Source organism: Cryptomeria japonica, chromosome 2 (assembly GCF_030272615.1).
Source record: "Cryptomeria japonica chromosome 2, Sugi_1.0, whole genome shotgun sequence".
In the NCBI taxonomy this organism is placed as follows: domain Eukaryota; kingdom Viridiplantae; phylum Streptophyta; class Pinopsida; order Cupressales; family Cupressaceae; genus Cryptomeria; species Cryptomeria japonica.
The window spans coordinates 656,621,306-656,640,517 of NC_081406.1; the positions used below are offsets into that span (position 1 = coordinate 656,621,306).

At 40.3% G+C, this 19,212-nt stretch overlaps 1 protein-coding gene across 1 annotated transcript in view; it reads left to right on the forward strand.

Annotated features, from left to right (window-relative positions):
- LOC131034070 (uncharacterized) overlaps nucleotides 1–19,212 on the forward strand; it is a 123,824-nt gene that overhangs the window by 65,225 nt on the left and 39,387 nt on the right. Inside the window, exons 8-11 of the mRNA XM_057965421.2 lie at nucleotides 12,471–12,606; nucleotides 14,447–14,530; nucleotides 14,714–14,767; nucleotides 14,866–14,961. Of these exons, the coding sequence (XP_057821404.2) occupies nucleotides 12,471–12,606; nucleotides 14,447–14,530; nucleotides 14,714–14,767; nucleotides 14,866–14,961 (370 nt within the window). The remainder of the gene's footprint in view (nucleotides 1–12,470; nucleotides 12,607–14,446; nucleotides 14,531–14,713; nucleotides 14,768–14,865; nucleotides 14,962–19,212) is intronic.

Here is a 19,212-nt window from a genome sequence, read left to right on the forward strand (position 1 = left end):
TTACCCTCAAGATTTTATCTTTCATTTGTGACTTAGGGACAAGATAGACGTTGTCCTTATAGAGGATGAGTTCATTTGCTACTTTGTATCTATCATCTTGCAACCTTTTTTCCATGATGTCAATAATAAAGGAAATCTTGGATTATTCTACTAAAATATTAGCTTTCCAATCCACTAAAAAATTAGACATAGAGCAGAGTGGGCTTCCTTGACAAGGCACCAGCTACTATGTCCTTATCTTTAACATATTCAATGTCAAAGTCATAGGGCTGAAGTTTACTCACACTTTTTTGTTGTCTTTCATTTAAATCTTTTTGACTGGGAAAGTACTTAAAGCTATTGTAGTTCATTTTCACCCGATAGATACTATCTAAACTTGGCTAGTGCATGCATGATAGATAACATCTATTTGTCATAGGTTGAGAACCTTTTTTCTGCTTTTGTAAGTTTGCGGCCCTCAAATGCTATTGGAAACTTGTTTCGCATCAATCTCTTCTATGGATGTATCACATTCCAACATAATTGGAAGAGAGAAATTAGGAACACTCAACACAGGATATGAACTCATTACCTCTTTGAGCTTGTCAAAAGCTTGTGCTACATTGGTCCATGTCAAAGCCCCCTTCTTAGTCATCTCAATTAATGTGCTCCTAATTGTGAGAATCCCTTAACAAATCTTTTGTAGTAGTGACAAAGTCTAAAAGAATCTTCTTAGTTTTGTCAACATCTTTTTGAGAGGCCAATTTGAGATAGATGTTATCTTCTCCTAATCAATTCAAACTCTCTAGGCACTGATAACATGATCAAGATACTAAATAATAGTTATTCCATACTCACATTTGGACTTTGTTGCAAATGACACTTGTGCTTCTAGAATGCTCAACACTTGATCCAATGTCTCAAGTGATCCCCCAACACTTGGCTATTTTCTTTGGTTTCTTGACCACATATTAATGGTCCACAGTTGTATAGTGCTTTTGTTTTTGTTTCTTCCTCCTTTTTGGGCCTCTTAGTATTTTCTCATCCTAGAACTTTATACTGTAGATTGATGTACTGCTTCTAGAATGCTCAACACTTCATCCAAATTTCTCTAATGATCCCCCCAACACTTGGTTATTTTCTTTGTTTTCTTGATCATATGTTAATGGTCCACAGTTGTATAGTGCTTTCGTTTTTGTTTCTTCCCCCTTTCTGGGCCTCTCTAGGATTTTCTCATCCTAGAACTTTCTATTGTTAGTCAGGGACATTAATATAATCTTTCTTTCTCATAGCCTTTGAAGTCAATATTCATATTGTTGTGATGAAATTGCCATTGAGATATCTATTGGGAAGGCTAAAGTTGTCCTCAAAGGATGCCTAGATATAATCTAAAACATATGCTCATTGTTTGCCACATACGGGTAAACGATTAAATGCAGAAAGTAAATGCATAGAACATAATTGGAAGATATTAAATAACCAGTTTCTGTATTAATTCAACAGCCATGTACATCAAGTGCTTTACAACATCACATCAGACACGACTATCCTCATCCTACTAAGAAGGAACGGTATGCAATATATAATACCCGAAGGGGTGCGACCGTCGCGTCCAACTGCCCTTCGGGACGATTAACTAACTGACTGCCGTAACTCATTATTACTGACGACAACATAAACATAATATGACAACATAACATAATGATTATTCCCGGCAACATCATCCCCCCCAAGAAAAGAAGTCGTCTCCGGACGACTTAATACAAAATAGAGATGACATTAAACAAAACCAAGGTAGAGAATTGCAGGAATTGCTAATGCTAGTTGAGCGTGGAACTCATACACCTGCTGCATCCTCGCCTGAAAACCCTTTTCTACTACCATCCGATGCTCAAGTGCATCCTTTGACATCACAGTCCTCCTGTGCCTAAACCAAACTTGTCTGCAAAACACGCTTTTTAGTCTCATCCTCCACCAACTGCTACTCATATGATACTGTCTCCCTAGCCAATTTCTCCTCGATAACCACCCGCGCTGCCCTCTCGGCATCCAACTACTGGGTACGCTGAGCGAAGTTTCACGTTAGTACTGCCTCCAACTTGGTGGTCAGCTCCTCCCGAGCCCTCTGTGCATCCACCAAGGCAACCTCTCATCCAGCCGAGACATACTCCGAGTTCCTCAAAGCGTACCATTCATGCTTGGAAGTGGCCACAACCCTTTGGCACAAAGGCTAGGAGACACTTTAAATCCTCCATCACACTCCCCAAAGGCTGATAATCGGTCTCCCTCTATGGCTTATGGCTTCCTCGCCAATGCTTAGCTTCAGGCTTCTTTCTCACCGTACGGAACAACCCCAAACTATTTTGACTTCTCTGATGCCCTTCGCCCAACTCAAAAAGTGTATTGTAGCTCGAAAATAAACTGGGGGTCTGGGGGCAGTGCCCCCAGCGGGGTCGAGGGGCAGCGTCCCTTGCGGGGTCCGGGTGCACATCAGTTTTAACACCTTCAGAACCACACGGAAGTCCATGACGCACATCATTTTTGTGATATTTTAAAATGCCAAAACCCTGCTTCTCCACTCTAATTTTTCAGTGTCCTGGTTCCAGACTCCATTGAATGATTTTAAATCTAGTCGTCGGTTTTTTTTTTTTTTCATCACAGTGGTGCTCTGCCGTGTCGTGGTATTTTCCCTTTCACCCTCTTTTAAATCGCCGCCGCGCTCCTTTAGGCCTACGGACTGTAATGTCGTGAGCCTATACAGAGGTTATCTGTCGGACGATGGAGTGAACCCATACAGCGACTGGGGTCACCCAAAGCTTGGTGTCGTACGGTGATTGGTCTCCCGTACGGTGGATGAACTCGGGAGTTCCACCCTCAGGGGTCGGCGACCTTCGTCGACGGTGGTGCACCGTACGGTGTCCCATCGCACGAGGCCTCACCGCACGGGTGGCGCACCGTACGATGTCCCACCGCATGGTGGTGCATTGTACGGTGTCCCACTGCACGGGGTCCAACCGCACAGGGTCCCACCGCATGGGGCCTCACTGCACGGTGGTACACTGTACGGTGTCCCACCGCACAGGGCCTCACCGCACGGGACCTTCGCACGGTGGTGCACCGTACGGTGTCCCAACGCATGGTGGTCTCCCGTGGTGGTTCCATTGTACGATGGCCCCCGATTTTTTTTTTTGTACTTTTCATTTTTTTTTTTAATTCAATTTCCTAATCAAATTGTCTAGAGAGTCTTCGGCTCAGGTCTTGTGTCTCTGGGATCACCCTTCATCCTTCTCGGTTTGCCTCGCCCGAGAGTCTCTCGCTTTGGTCCCGTGCCTCTCGAGTCGCCTGCTCGGCCTCTCGAGTCCCCCTTCGGACTCTCGGGTGTCCTTCCGGCCTCTCGGGTCCCCTGTGCACTTCTCGTGGTAGGGTTTCAATTTGGATCCATTGATGGCAAGTCTATTTTCAATGGCCATCCGAAGACCTGGAACCATAAATTCTACAGGAACCACGGTCTCCTTCCCGTACATAAGAAGAAGAAGAATAATAAAGATTTTGAAGGCTGAGGCCTTCCACACAGGGTTCCAATTGTTGCCGACACAAATGATCTTGGGATTATCTACGTCACCGAGGTTTGGGGCGTCTCCCTTCCAATATTCTCTGTATTCCAACAGGTACACCTCCTCTGTTGCTTGCTCTGGTTCCTCTACTTCGAGCCTGTAGCTCTGGAACATTTCGTAATCCTCCATCTGCCAGTGGAAGAGCCCGTTCAATGACCCTGTCTCGTCCTCGGAGCACTCTTCTAGTTTGAGAATCCATTCGTCGTTGGGCTCCCTGCAACCCCATCCTTCGTCCCTCAGGTCGCCTTCTCCTTCACCCTGCGATTCTGAAGATGATGCCAGTTCCTCACTAACCAACTGCGTCCCAAGGTCTATGATAAATTTCCTTCCTCCATTCTCTATAGGCAGAGTGTTCTTCTTCCAATTGTGGGTGGCCTTGGATGCCACCAACCACCCTCTCCCTAAGATCGCATCATACCCTTTTTTCTTTAGTGGGATTACCAGGATGTCCAGTATGAAGGGTTGCATCCCGATGGTAACTTGCTGGCCCATCAGTGTCTCGATGGGTTTGATTCCATGCCGATCTGCTTCCAGCAGATTGAATGTAGATGGTCATAGCGTCGGCTTCCCCAGCTTCCGCCAGGTTTCTTCTGGAAGAACATTCACTCCTGATCCACCATCGACAATGGTATAGGTTAGAATGGTGCCAAGGATACCCATCTCCACAATGGCCGGGTTCCTTCCAGTGTTAACTGCCAGCAGCTTGGGGTCTATTGCAGACCCACCAAGAACATCTGTGCGGTGGTTGGTATTGGTGTGTGGTTGGGAGAGATTATTCAGCAACGCCGTTCATAATTGAGGCATCGTCTAGAGGAGGTCATGTACCTTCACAGGCACCTCTAGTTTTAAAATTTGATTTAGTATAGCCTCCTCCGCCTCCGGTCGTCTGGAAGTACCCGCTGTACCCTTCACCTTCGCCCTTTCTAGTATCTCTTTCTCAATTTCTTCCCATGCTTCCCGTACCCTTGGCTTCTCCGTCTCCGGGTCTGGGCACATTGTGTGTCTGGCTTGGGCGCGGGTTACGGCCAACACTTCCTCTTCTTTGGTTTCCTCGATATTGAGCAAGTTGATGTTGGACTTCGGGCAGGTGGCGTCTTCGTGGTCTCCTGGTCCGCACCATTTGCACAAATATTGTGTGGCCTCTCCCTTCGAACAGTCTCGGGCGAAGTGCCCCCACTGGCTGCACGCTGTGCATTGTACCATCGGTTGGCCTTTGGAGTCGTATTGGATTTGGCTCCTTGTATTGTTATTGTTGTTTCGTCCTTCCCACCGGTTATCTCAGTAGCCTCTCGATGTTGCATTGTTGTTCGCTTGGGAGTTGTCGGTACCGCCCGATGTAGTTGGTTGTTCCTGCATAAGCAATACTTGTTGGTTTCGTGTTTTCATGTTGTAGGGGCATTCCCTGGTGGGATGCCCCATCAACTGGCATATATCACAATATGCCTTCTTTTGGTAGGAGCCTTTTGTGTGGCCGTCCGTCTTACATTCCGTGCACCAAAGCTCCCCTTCGTCGGTCTTGCTTGAACCTCCCTTCATAACCTTCAGCTCTTTCATCATCCTCAGCATGTCCTTCTGTAGGGCTTGCACCTTTTTGCCGGACTCGCCGTTGCTGTTGCTTCCCTCGGAAGAGTCATCATCCTCGGACGAGCTATCCTTCTTCTTTTTCTTCTTGGATGTCTTGGTCTCGCTCTCGAGATCCATCGCTCTATTATATGCATCTTCGTACGAGGTTGGTGGAACAATTTTCATCTTCTTCTAGATGGAGTGTTTCAGTCCCTCCCCGAACCATCTCTTTTTCAACCCATCTGCTAGTTGACTCTCCATTTTCCCCAACAGTTCCTTGAGCCGCCGACTATCGGCTCGGACAGTCTTGTTCTTGTTCTGCTTTGTGCCATAGATTTCGGCTACTATTTCATTGTCGTCTCTGAGGAGGCGAAACTCTGTCCCGAACTCCTTCAGGTCGGGCCATGTGCCGACTTTGGCCTTATCCATATCTGAGTACCAGTCGATGGCCACTCCCCTTAAGGGTTTTGGAAATTGTGTTACCCATTCGTCCTGGTTGGTAACACCGTTCGCTGACCATATGGTTTTGCAAGTGCGGCAATGGCGGACGGGATGTTCCTTCCTGTCGCCGTTGAACTTCGGCAGCTTCTGCTTACTTGCCATCCCACCGTTGGGTCTCGCTCCTTTGGTGCCTTGTGTGCTTGTACCTGGTGATCCTCCGCCTCCGCCTCCGCCTCTGCCTCCTGACCCTCCACTTGTGGGTCCTTCGGAGAAGGTTGTTGACCCCGAACTGAACAAATTGCCTCCCGTACGGTACCCTTGTGCTCCCTCGGCACCGTCGGCCGTACTGTCACCTTTAGTCGTCTCCCTTTGGTTGTCCTCTAAAATGGACAAGTTCTTTAGTAGGTCTTTGGTAGCGTCGATCAGGTTTAGACTTTGCCTTGTTTGTTCCACCAACTCTTCGCGACTTCTTACCCTACGGTCGTATTCTGGTGAATTGTAGAGTTCTCCTTCGGCACCCTCCGTGACTCCTAGGTTCCCTTCGGGCAACCCTATGACAGTGTAGATAGTGTAATTCTCTCCGTCTATCTCTGCCTCCGCAACCTCCGTGACACCTCCTGGGTTCCCTTCGAGCAACCCCTCGGCCGGTTGTCCCTCGGCAAGCTGCCTTAGCCTACGCCTTCGTTCTATTTGCTGTCTGAGATTCAACGCTCTTTGTGCCACTTCCCATTCCTCACTTTGTATCTTTTTATTTTTGTTCTTATTTAGTATATTTGGCATAAATCACTTCCGTACATAGCAAGCACACACCATGTACACAAAAAAAACTTTTTTTATTATTTTGCCTTTCGGCCACGATTTGTATCAACAGTGTGCCGGGATTATTACAGGGTTCAATTTCCCCTTCGCCTCTTGCCATCACGCTTTGCGTCCCACGACGATTGTTCCGTTTGCACGTCGTCGACCTCTGGGTTAATCTCAGCGACGGGTAGGCCCATCGTGTCCGTACGCCAACCGCTCCTTCCTTTCCCGAGTATGTCTAGGCAACGGCGCCAAATGTTTGCCACATACAGGTAAACGATTAAATGCAGAAAGTAAATGCATAAAACATGATTGAAAGATATTAAATAACCAGTTTCTCTATTAATTCAACAGTCCATGTACATCAAGTGCTTTACAACATCACATCAGACACGACTATCCTCATCCTACTAAGAAGGAACGGTATGCAATATATAATACCCGAAGGGGTGCGACCAACCGTCACATCCAACTGCCCTTCGGGACGACTAACTAATTGACTGCTGTAACTCATTATTATCGACGACAACATAAACATAATATGACAACATAACATAATGATTATTCCTGGCAACACTCACTTTCATTAAATTAAAGAAATTGAGAAAGACTATTAAGAAATTCCTTATTTTTACCTTTTTTATTCATTTTTTTGATAGTAAACCAAGAAGGCCTTGGAGTATAACAAAAATGGGCGAAAACCCCAAAATTTGGTGTATGACGACAATCAAAGACAGTCATAAGTACACACACTACCCAACTACCCAATTTATGAGATATAAAGCATAACACCTGAAGATAAAACAAAACATGTCACAAAACCATACCCGTCATATCCTAGAAGTATTACAGAGTATAATAAAGTGTAATTGAGCAGCACCCTAACACCACCCACTCCACAAACCAAAAACCCAAGTCCATCAGTCTAAACGAAGGGTTTAGGGAAAATTATGCAGGCCTTGAACACCCCACAATATTAGCATAACATTGATTACATCAATTGATTGTATTAGGCAGAACCACCACTGCATCCTTAGACTCTTCCTTGCCATATCACTTGGAGAATGCTGGAATTGTGTCCATAGGTAGAACCACCTATAATATTTTTGCCATTTCCTGCACATAACAGTGAAGGCATAGTTGACACTGTTTGGTTGCATGAAGGCAATGAATAAGTCAGCCAAAATAAACCTCAAATTGATGGACCAAGTCTTCAATATCATCATGAATCAATCATGAACCAATTGTGGATGATAGCAACAAAGCACACAACAAAGATTGTGCAATGTCAAAAACAGTTTGCCTACCCCACGTGTGCCTAGAATTGTGCAAAATATTCATCATCGTAGAATGAACCCCCATACATTGTACACCATCCAAATCCTTGGTGAGCTCCCAAATCCAATCCACCTAGCAATGAAGCTTTGGGTTTTTCATTTCTTTATCCACAAACACCATTAAATCCACCACATTTCCTCCCTTGAAACCCACCTCTTCCTTTGTTTCCTTTATGGAACCCACTCCTTACCCTTTCTCCTTCCACACTTATTCTCCCACATAGAACCAATGACAACCAAAGAAGCCATCTGTCATATATTGTGGCCCCCCAACACCGCACAAGACCCCAAACGATCATAGAATGAGAATAATGAAACACGTCAACTATTTCCACTTTGCATACTGAATCATGCAAGACCATAAATGCCCAAGCTAAACTTATGATACAATTATTACTTTCTACATCATCCATTGCCACATCTACCTATTGATGTGTTTTTTATGACTACGTCGAACACAAAATAAAGTTGCCTAACGGTCACTTCACTCTCTCTTGATCAAAGTGCGATTGCATGCTAAGATTGCAAGAAGTTCAAACAATCGACTCCAATGCTCCTTTATGCTACGGACGTGACTCAGTTGGTTGATGTGATTGCTGGTAATGCAAGGGGCCTTATGTTTGCATCAATCTTTCACTTCTTTGTTGTAGCTGGAACTCCATCATCAGATATGGCAATTTTGCGATGCTGCTGCTTCAAACGGATTAAAATGAACTGAAAGTAAAAGGGAAAGGGTTTAAAAGGATCTAAATCTACTCCTAAGGGCAGTGATAACAATGAATAGTGCTTTGGTGGACAAATTCCAAATAAACCAGGCTCTACTTCGCGAAGATCAACTACAACTCTGCAAGAACCAGTGCAATCTTCTGGGGATGATGAAGGATTTTCATATTGAGAAAGTGCATTTGAATACCCAACATGGCGCAATCCAAACGACTGTCCACAATCGAACTTAACACAAATTTAGGGGGCTCAGACTAACTTTACACTGTAACTTACAATCAGCAAGATGCAAAAAGTATGAACCATGAAAATTCATCAGACACCATTACATTCTCCATTGAAATCAAAGCACTTTACTATTTCTAATCTAAGTGAGGAAGGTGAAACCATGCAAGCTTTGAAAAAATAACTTAAGTGGACACCATCAGAGAACAATGTTTCACTATTATTATCTCAAAACTTATCGCATCAATTTCATACAAGTCTCCCTCCTTTTACAAATGAGGGGGTCACCCCTTTACATAGGCCTCAGGCCATGATTAGATGCAAAACCCTAATTAGGGTTTCACCCTAGAAGATTCCCCACTCAAGATACAACAAGGTGGGAATCAGCAATAAATACCCCATAAAGCCTATATACAATTAACTACAATCCTTCCAAAATTGGCACCCATGAAGCATTAATTAACCATTACATTCAAAAGGTGCCCACTATGCAATGAATGTACCCTCATGCAAAAATCGCCCATGATGCCATAAATGCATCATTATCCCCTGAATGTGATGGTTGCATGCAAAAGGAATCTGCCATAATGCCATAAATGTGAGGGCTGCATACAAAGAGATGCTTCATTAATTCAATGTGCGTTGACTCGGCTGCCACTTGGCGAGAAAACCTTGGAGAGAGAAAACTTTAGGAGAGAAGAATTTGATCCATGAAGAATTTTCTTGAAGTTTCTCGAACTTCCTTGCTTTGGAGGAGATTTTTAATGATTTTCTACCATCTATTTTTTAGGAATTTTCCACAAATTAGGGTTTCAAGTCCAGGAGAGAGAGAATTCTCCTACGAATCCAAATCTACCATCATTTTCAAATTTAGATGATTCTTGATGCCTGAGAATGGATTTTCCAAATTTTTCCCTGGGGGGGAAATTTCTTGTTCAATTCATCCTTGATTTCATCCTTGCCTTCAATTCATCCCGGCGTGGAATTCCTGTTGTGAAGGAATTCTCCTTTGGAAATAAATTTGTTCCTTACCCCTGAGGAAGGAAATTCTTCATGCCTTAGCCAATTTTCATGATTTCCAAGAACTATGTTCTGAAGGAAGAAATTTCAAACACTTAGTCAATTTTTCACCTTTCCTAGAATTTTGTCTTGAAGGAAGGAATTTCCGACACTTAGCCACATTTTCACCTTTCCTGGAATATCTTCTTCTTGGGTGCAATTCTTCCCCGAGGAAGGAATTTTTGTGCTCTTTGAATTCATCATGTTTGCAGGGAGATTTTCGACCAATTTTCATGTCTCCTATTTTTTAGGAAATTTCCTAAAATTTAGGACCCGGGTCCAGGAGAGAGAGGATTATCCCACAAGTCCAAATCTGCAAAAAATTTCGGATTCTGAAAGATTTGGTGTCTAAAAATGGAAATTTCAAAAAATTTCTCGAGGGGATTTCTGCTTTTCATTCTTCCTTGACCCTTGGATTTTCATGCCTTAGACAATTTCTCTTCATTCTTTGACTTGAACGTGGAATCCAACTTGGTGAAGGAATTTCATTATTTCCATGCCTCAAAAAATTTCTCTTCAACTTCCTGATTGGGCATGGAATTTTGACCTTGATGGAGGAAATCTCATCTTGAAGCATTCATCCTTGATCCCTGGACTTAGGCACCTGCCTTTGGACTTGGGCAATGATTCCGCATTGGTAAGGAATTTTGTGATTTTGAAGCTTTCCATGACCATCAAGTTTTGGTGCCCTGGTACCTTCCTTAGGCGCAATTCTCCCTAAGGCAAGGAATTCTTAACTTCAACATTTTTCCATGCATCATCCACTTTGGTGCTCTTCCATGTCTTAGGGCGGAATTTTGCTAGGAAGAAGGAATTTCATCACATTGAAGGTTTTCCAGGATAAAACCTCTTTGGTGCCTTCATCATGGCTTGGGCGCTAATCTCCTTTAGGCGTGGAATTGTAAACTTTCTTCATTCTCCTTGAGCACTCCACTTTGGCGCCCTCCCTTGGAGAGTAGGGCGGAATTTTCACTAAGTGGTGGAATTCACAATTTTCCATGCTTTGCATGTCAACTTCACTTTGGCACCCTTGGTGAAGTATGGGCACTAAAACCACCTAGGCAAGGATTTTTATATTCTCCACGTTCTCCATGGACTCCTTTGTTTGGCGCTGAATTGACTTGGGGAAGGATTTTCACATTTAAGTATAAGTGGCATCTTCAATATGTCTTTTTCCTTTCTTATATTTTAAGTTATATTTCATATATGTTGTCAGGATGTTTGAGAGTGGTTTCAGGTCCCTAGGAATCATAATGCAAATTCTGGATTTTGGAAGATCTTTCAAGTTTTCAGACTTAGTCAACTTTCAGGCCATTTTCGGATCAGGATGACATTGGTGGATTGATGTGAATTTCCGGACTTGGATGATTTTGCACGCTTTCCTCTTTTGGAATAGGAGTTCCAAACTTATCCATTTTTTTTGATCCAACTTGTTTACCTTTTGACTCTTCCAGATTTAGAAATGGTCTTCAGGAATGTTCAGTCTTCAGCGTCTTCAGAGATATTCAGCTTTCAGTGTTTTCCTGTGAAGATCCTGCCAAAACTAGATTTTTCCAAATAATAAGTGTTTCGAAATGTTAGGGTTTGGACAAAATAGGTCAGGAAAACACTTACTAAAAATAGAAACTTACTAAAAATAGAAATTACTAAAAATTGTAAGTTTGATTTTTGGCAAAATTAGACCAATCCGGGAGGCAGTGAAACTTACTAAAAATAGTAAGCGCTCAAAATTCTCTCAAATTTTACTTGGAGGTTCCTTGAAGGGTCCCAATTCCAGTTCTAAGTTCAGTTTTTCCAAAACCCTAAAAGAAACCCCCTAAAGTCTAGGATTGAAGGCGGAAACCCTAAAATTGACAAAACGAGTCCTAGACTTAACCAAATTTGCTCAAACGGAAAGCAGACTTAATCAATATGACCCCCAAACACTTGCAAAATAGAGAGACTGGCGAGATTGCTGCGAAAAGACCCCAAAAATGCAAGCCAAAAGACCGAGAGGGCCTAAAAAGTAGGGGGTCCCCATTTGCAATGGGGCGATGTGTGAAAACGCCACAACACTACCCATTATTAGGTGGGCTTATAGCTTCACGCTTTGAGCTTCATAGTGTTTGCTGGGAACTCCTTCCACCATGGCCTACTCAACCTTTTCCCCCTTCATTCAAGGTAACACCCATGTTAGGGGTCCAATCTGCAATTTTATTTCCTTTTCTGCCAATATGGCAGAAAACCATATAGCAAAGGAGAAAGCTACCACCCTAGTCTCTGAAAGAATGGTGTCCAAAAGCTAATTTTGAAAACTCCCACCTTTCATGGCTTCAATGACCAGCTTTGAATCTCCTTCTACTTGAATCTTCTTCCAACCCTTCTCTTTTGTTGAAATCAACTAACACAGCAAGATCCTAGCTTTGCTACCTTTTTTCTTCATTATCCTTGTGCTATGTTATACAACTTAGTTGTCCACAAGGATAATTAATTATCATGTTTATGAAGTTTCAATATTTTTTCAGCAATAAGATTTGGACTTGAAAAAAACTGCAGCTAACTAGACCAAGACTATTCAGCTGTTTATTTACCAGACATGGAAAAGTTTGAAAAATGAGAGTTGTATTCTGCTTGTCTGATTTGTTAGATGAGCATTTGCTATCATTACAATGTCATTAACTTTATATTGATGATGAAATTTGTCCTTCTAATCATTCACTTAACTAATTTGTTTATTCTTTTGCCTTAGAATTGTTGCACATGCTGAAGAGATAGCATTTAATGATCCTCCTGGAGGAGTTACAGAGTGCAAAATTCTGAATGACCATTTGCATAGATTAATTTGGCATTCACAATTGTTTGCGGTACAAAGATTTCTCCAGCAGGTTAGTTTGGAATTACTGCTCTTTTATTTACCCATGAAACCAGCAAACTGTATCGTTACAAATTCTAGGAATCAACACTTAAATTTCTTTTCTCGGCAAATATTGAATATTAAAAATTTTAAAAGTTGTAATTTGATATTTTCCTTTGGTGATTTCTTTAACATGTTCGCATAAGTCAGTACACTTGTTTAAGTCACATTTAGCTAGTATTTTGTAGTTCTATGACTATCGATTTATCATGGAAGCACTACCTATTCTTATATCTGAGCATAAGGAATGAAATGTATGTTGGCAGCTGTTTTATGTCTATCATGTCTTTCGATAAAGGACCAAATATTGATGGAAAGGTGGTTTTGAGATATATAATCAGATTAGAGATGATCCATCCGTAGGCATTAATATGGTATACCACCAGCAAGAGAGATTGCCCATACTGGTAATTGTTCCCTCCTATGGCTTTGCTAGACCTCATATCCACTACCACTACATTCTACACATTGCCTCTCAATATCCACCATAGACCAGTTTCTAAAGGGCTTATATCGATGCAGACATGTTGAATAGCCAGATTTGAACAGTTAAAAAAAAGATTAATGTGTCCCACTAGCAAGGGGTGAATATGCCAAAATGGGCATCTAGACAAATAGCACTTATTAAAATGAGGTTGTATTTATTGCTTATATAATTTACTTCTTTTAGGGGACTACTTAGAGCTAATTAACAACAAAAAACTCTTTCATAGGAGCAACTAATAACGTCGCTGTGAGATTGATCATCCATCTCAATCAATAGTGCAACCAACAATGATTCTGTCAAACTCAACTAGCACTGATGGTGAAACCAATATTTCCTGCTGAACCTGGCTGAACTGGAAGCCAAACTCATTCATCTTTTCAACTGATTCTGGATGAGAATACCATTAAAACAATTTTTCTATTTTTACAGTTTAACGTCTCACACATTATCACTAGTTCCCTTTTGTTCTTCTTGCTTTTGATGACTTGAAACTGAAGATTTTATTTTTCAACATCCAAAGCATTTGTTTCTAATAATTTTGGTGCGTCCTCTGCTTTATGTTTTCACACAGTAGCTCAATGCAGTCTTTTTTCTAAGATGCATGCTTCTTGCCCAAGGATGAAGGTTCTATAGCTGTGTTGATGATATCTTGGAGGTTGTGCTCAATTATTTCATTCACTTAGTTATCAAGATTCATTGTAGTCTTATTGTTCTCTCTGTTGCATTAAATTCATTGAAGGAATTGTCATGGGTGTTCTTTTTGAAGTGTTCATCTAGAGGACTGAAATCATACTTGACCTTATAATTATCACAGCAACCAAACTTCAAGAAGGCCAACCTTTGAATCTGCAAACCAAAAAATTTAGATGCAAGTCAAAAAGTCTGGATACATTGACAGATAACATTGCAGAATTCTTGAAATTGATGTCTAGTTGGTGTGGTACCGAATTCCAACTCAAGTGATTTGCAAAATGCATGTGGACAAGCTAGACTTTCTGAGGCAATCGTAGAAAATCATCTGTCTCAAGCAGAAATGCATAAGATAAACTTTTGAAATACTGTGGCTCGGATATAAAAATTCAGTGTTTGTGAGATATGATGAGATAACATCTTTTAATCTAATTTTAATTTACTTTGAAATTGTTCAAATTCCTTTTATTTGTTATGCAGAAACCTATTTGAGAAATGGCTAGAATTTCAAGTTTCTGAGAAAATGCATCAGTAGATTACATTTGTTTTCGACCATTATTCTATTTCATAGTTTCAGATAAGTGATAAGTCTATATCTTGATTAACAATTTCAAAGTTTTTTTAATATTTGCAGGTGGCGGATGGTTATGCTGTCAAGTATTTGGCTTCAATTATTGGCCTTTGTGTTTTTGCTGCACCATTCTATTTTGTCAAGGAGGTAGAAACAACGCTTCTCCAGACACTGAAGCACACACAGAAGGAACATGAATGAAAGTTGAAATTATAATGCTATATCTATGCTTCTTTTTATATGTTTTTGGGATCACAATTAATTGTATCAAGCATATACCAAGAAATTATCCAAGGGTTTGATGGGTATTGGTTTTTGGTTTTTTGGCAGTCTGATTCCAAGTTATCTACAGAGCAATATGTCCGTTCGATTCGTCTTTTGATGGTAAGCAAGCATTTGGCCAGATTAGATATCAGCTTTGGCAAGTGCTAATGCATTTAGTTTTTCAACTGATGCTAATTGAATCCAAATTTTATATGCAGAATACATCCAATGCAATTGGTCAATTGGTACTCATTTACAAAAGAGTTACTACCCTTGCTGGACATACTTCGCGTGTTTCAGAACTTCTAGAATCTGTGAGTAAGCTGGCCTCCAATAGAAGATTTTGATCTCTGTGGTTGTCTTTGGTTAGTATGAAATGCTTTTGTCATGTTTTATCAATTTGGTTGTACTCGTGTGTGCGATAATTTCTTGTCAGTTTTCAAATAGTTGTCAGGGGTTATGGACAATTGTGTTTCTTTGGCAAACATCAGGTGGTCTAAATAGGCCTCTCGTAATCAGAGAAAGGTAGTCTAATTTTGCTAAACACTCCCTGCTGTACAATTTTGTACAAGCAATATATTGAATCAATAAAGTAATAATTAATAGTAATATACAAATTCTTTGTACAATTCTGTTGATCTCTGTTATCATTGTCTATTTTGTAGAATATTAAATAAACATTTGGCCATTCCCTCCAAACATTATTAATATAGTTTCATCATTAAAACAAGATGTCTATATTTTCAGGTTTTTTAGTCTGTTTTTAATTGCTTTTTCTTTTCATATTTAGATTGGGGGCATGACGATTGCCACTTTAAATATTAACAAGAGTATTGCTTAATAAATAATGAGGTTAAAGCTTTCTGCTTAATAAATAAATAATGAGATGGGTCTGGTCAGATATACAGAAAATTGTGAAGTCTTATGGAGTAAGACAATTTTCTGAAAGTAGGATAGTGACTATGAATATGTAATGGCTAGGTCATGTTGGCCTAGATGTTCTGTTTCAACAGAACCAAAGCTCTCTTACCCATTTTTCATGCATGATGGTGATTGGATTCCCATTGCCAGAAGGAAGAGAGAAAAAATAACAATATAGAAGCACTGCTATTTACTTGTCTGCCTATTAGAGGCAGCCAAATGTTGAAAGTTCTCTGGCAAGGGGAGAGACTGGAGAACACCAAAAGGAGAAAGGTCCACAACAAAATCAACTGGACCCACACTAGCATTTGCGAAACCTACTAAGTGGACAAAAATGACTTTCTCTATCTGAAGATCCTGCTTGGGACACACCACTACTTTGGAGAAGCAGGATCTGATAAACCATCATAAGCCTACAAAAAAGAAGCAGGATCTGAAAAAGTTCCACTGTTACTCCTGGAAACAAAAACCGCATCCACTGTTACTCCAAGATCTGGATAAAACCCAAAAAATCACATATAGTGGCTCAATAGGGGCATGACATTTGCGAACTCCACATCCCTATGGGGGATTGAACTCGGGTGGTAAGAAACAACACTAGGCCTAAACTAACACCATGCCTTTAACAACTTCATTTTGGGGCAGAGCTCATAGAAGGCATGGGGATGGGTTTGGTTCCTTAATATGGTTATACTTGATTTACCTTAACATTGTTGATTATCATTATATGCTCTTTAGCCATATAAAAGTGCTCCAAAAGATGTGACATCTGTATTATTTGTTTCTTATTTGTGAATGGTCTAGCAATGGTAATTTTCCAGTGTTACACCAACTTTCTAGGATGGGGATGGCAGAGGATGAGGGGACATGTTTCTAAGACGGATTATTTTGGGGGTCATTTTTTAGGGAACGATAGGGGACGACTTTAAAAAAAAGGAGAAATATAAAAAATATAGGAAACTTCAATATTCATATGATAACATTGACAAGGCATTAATCCTATACATTATAGAACCTTAATACATACCAATAGAGTTGAGATCAAATTTCACATGATTGTTGACAAACAAATTAACAAAATTTAATTGCTTTTCTTGTCAATGTGCCACATAAAATTTACAATAAAATGTCCAAAGTCTGCAAATTTCAACTACAAAATGACAAAAACATAGAAAATCTGCCACTGCCCCCTAATCAACATTTGCTTACATTTCATTAAAAGTGGAATCTGAATCCAGGTCACTGCTTCTACATGGGGCTACCTCATCTGAATGTTGGACCATGCAGATTGGCAAAGGCTAGGCGTTGTGTGCAAAGTAAAGTACACTCCTCATTAGTATACATTTTTTGAAGGGTCATCATTAGCCTTTCTTTCATCTCTTCATCATGAGATGGATGCACTCTCCTAGGGCCTAGCTACATACCATTTGGGATTCAGAGCACAGGCTGCCATATGAAGTGAGGTGTTCCCATTGTTTCTGTTGGTTGGTTTGCCATTTATGTCATCCTCATACTCTGCCTTGTATGGTAGCGTCTATTCTGTCCACAGGCTCAGATTTTCAATCAGATTCGCATGTCTATCATTTGCATTGTTGCGTTGATTTATTGCCAAATTAAGAATATTGAACTATTGAACTGCAGCGATCAATACAGTTGTGCATTACCTCGATACACTGTTCGAATTCTGTTGTCTTCCTTCATCCATAATTGGTTCTTTGTTCTCAATGCATACTTTTGAAAAGACCATATTTGGATTGGTATTCATTTTTTTAATAACATACAAAGACAGTTATCTGTTAATACGGTTGAAATCAGTTGAATATAGTATTCCTATTTTAATTAAAAGATGAGGAACTTTTCTATGTCGAACTACCTTTTTAATTAAATTTTAACTAAAGGTAGTTGCAATCATCTGGGTGCAATTGGTTGGCCATTTCTATTTATTCGAAGTATGTGTGCTTTTTGCATTAGCGTGGTGATTGTGTTGAAAAAAGAACACACACAGCGATAGCATGAAGTGTGTTGATCGTTGAAAGAGACAAAGTTTATCTCGGATACAATAAGAAGATAATAATGTAAAACTGTTGAACAGTGATCTTCTAAAGTTCTGTACATTCACAGTGTGATGTTTGGAGGATAAAGTTTGAAGGTGGATCAAGAGCAGTTCCGTGTGACTGGAATTTCAAGAGGCATTCTTTTAGTGATGAATGGTATAACCTTTGTCAGTTTATTTTATATTATCTAAAGTTCATAATTAAATTTTGATACACAGCAGTGATAATTTGTCTTTGGAAGAACATTACTTGTTTGCAGATTTTTATTAAAGACACACAGGCCTTCACAAGTATTCAGATTGTTCTTCAATTGCAAATTTATATCAGACAGTTACAGAAGCATTCTGATCAGATTGTTTGACTCAGTATTTCTGCTACAAATTAAAATATATGCTTTCTACTTCTATATTTTGTATTGCTGAGATACTGTAGTATTTAAGATTCAGATTTGCTCAACAATACTCAGTTTGTTTTGGATTTATGGTAAAGACATTGATTACATTTACAGATTGTTCAGGGAATACATTGGTGTTTTAGTCTAAAACTGTATTTGTGTATTTGTTTCTAAAAGTGACAAGTGGTAGTGAGATCTTTTGTATAACCTTGAGTTGGTGCTCAAAGGGTTGGGATTGGAAGAGTTGGTGCTCTTTTGACAGGGGTTTGAAGACTCCTTAGGGTTGGTGCCCTTAAAGCATTGTAATTGGAGTAAAGATTGTGAGGCCGGATTAGGACAGTAGATCCTAGTGGCATTTCTCATCATGGTTTTCCCACATTGGGTTTCCATGTAAAATCTTGTGTGTTGTGCTCTTGATGTTGCATCTTTTTAGTTTCTGCTGTTGCATCTTTCAAATCTTTAATTTTCAGATTAAAGTTTGATAAAATCTTAAAAGAGTTAGAAGTATTAAGTTTTATTTTGTACTACTGATTCACTCCCCCCTCTCAGTAGTACTTCTGTGTTCTACAGTTTCATCACTGTGTCACAATGTGCCTAATATGCTTCTTGTAACATCTCAAAGTGGGTTCCTGTTGATGTGCTTTTTATGCACTATGCAACACAAAATAAAATACTTAGTATTCTATCCTCTTGAATAAAATCCTTCCAAGTGCTAAACTGCATGATCAAATGGGATGACTCCAAGGTTCCGAATGTCAGGTCTTGATGTGCTCTTGGATAGATTCAGTGTGTATGATGTGATGTTGTTGGAATCACTAGGGGACTTACATTGATACTTGAATGCTTGAATACTCTTGGAACATGGAAATTACTTGACTTTAAAAAAAATGAGCAAAAGGATGAGGGTTTAGAGAAGTCTAATCTACTCCTAAAGAATGTAAGAGATTATGAATGACATAGTGAAATCCAACTAGACTTTGCTTTGCCATGCAAAGAAACAACTCCACAAAGTTTAGTGCAATCTCCTAAGTTAAGTGTATGATGTTAAAATCACTAGCAAAGACATAGACACCATCAAGACGATGCATATCAATGAGGAAGTAGCAATTGAAGTTAAGCTCATGAAGAGTTCAGTTGACCATGCACGATATTTCACAATCAATGAAATACTAGTAGTATAAACGTAAGAATTCCAC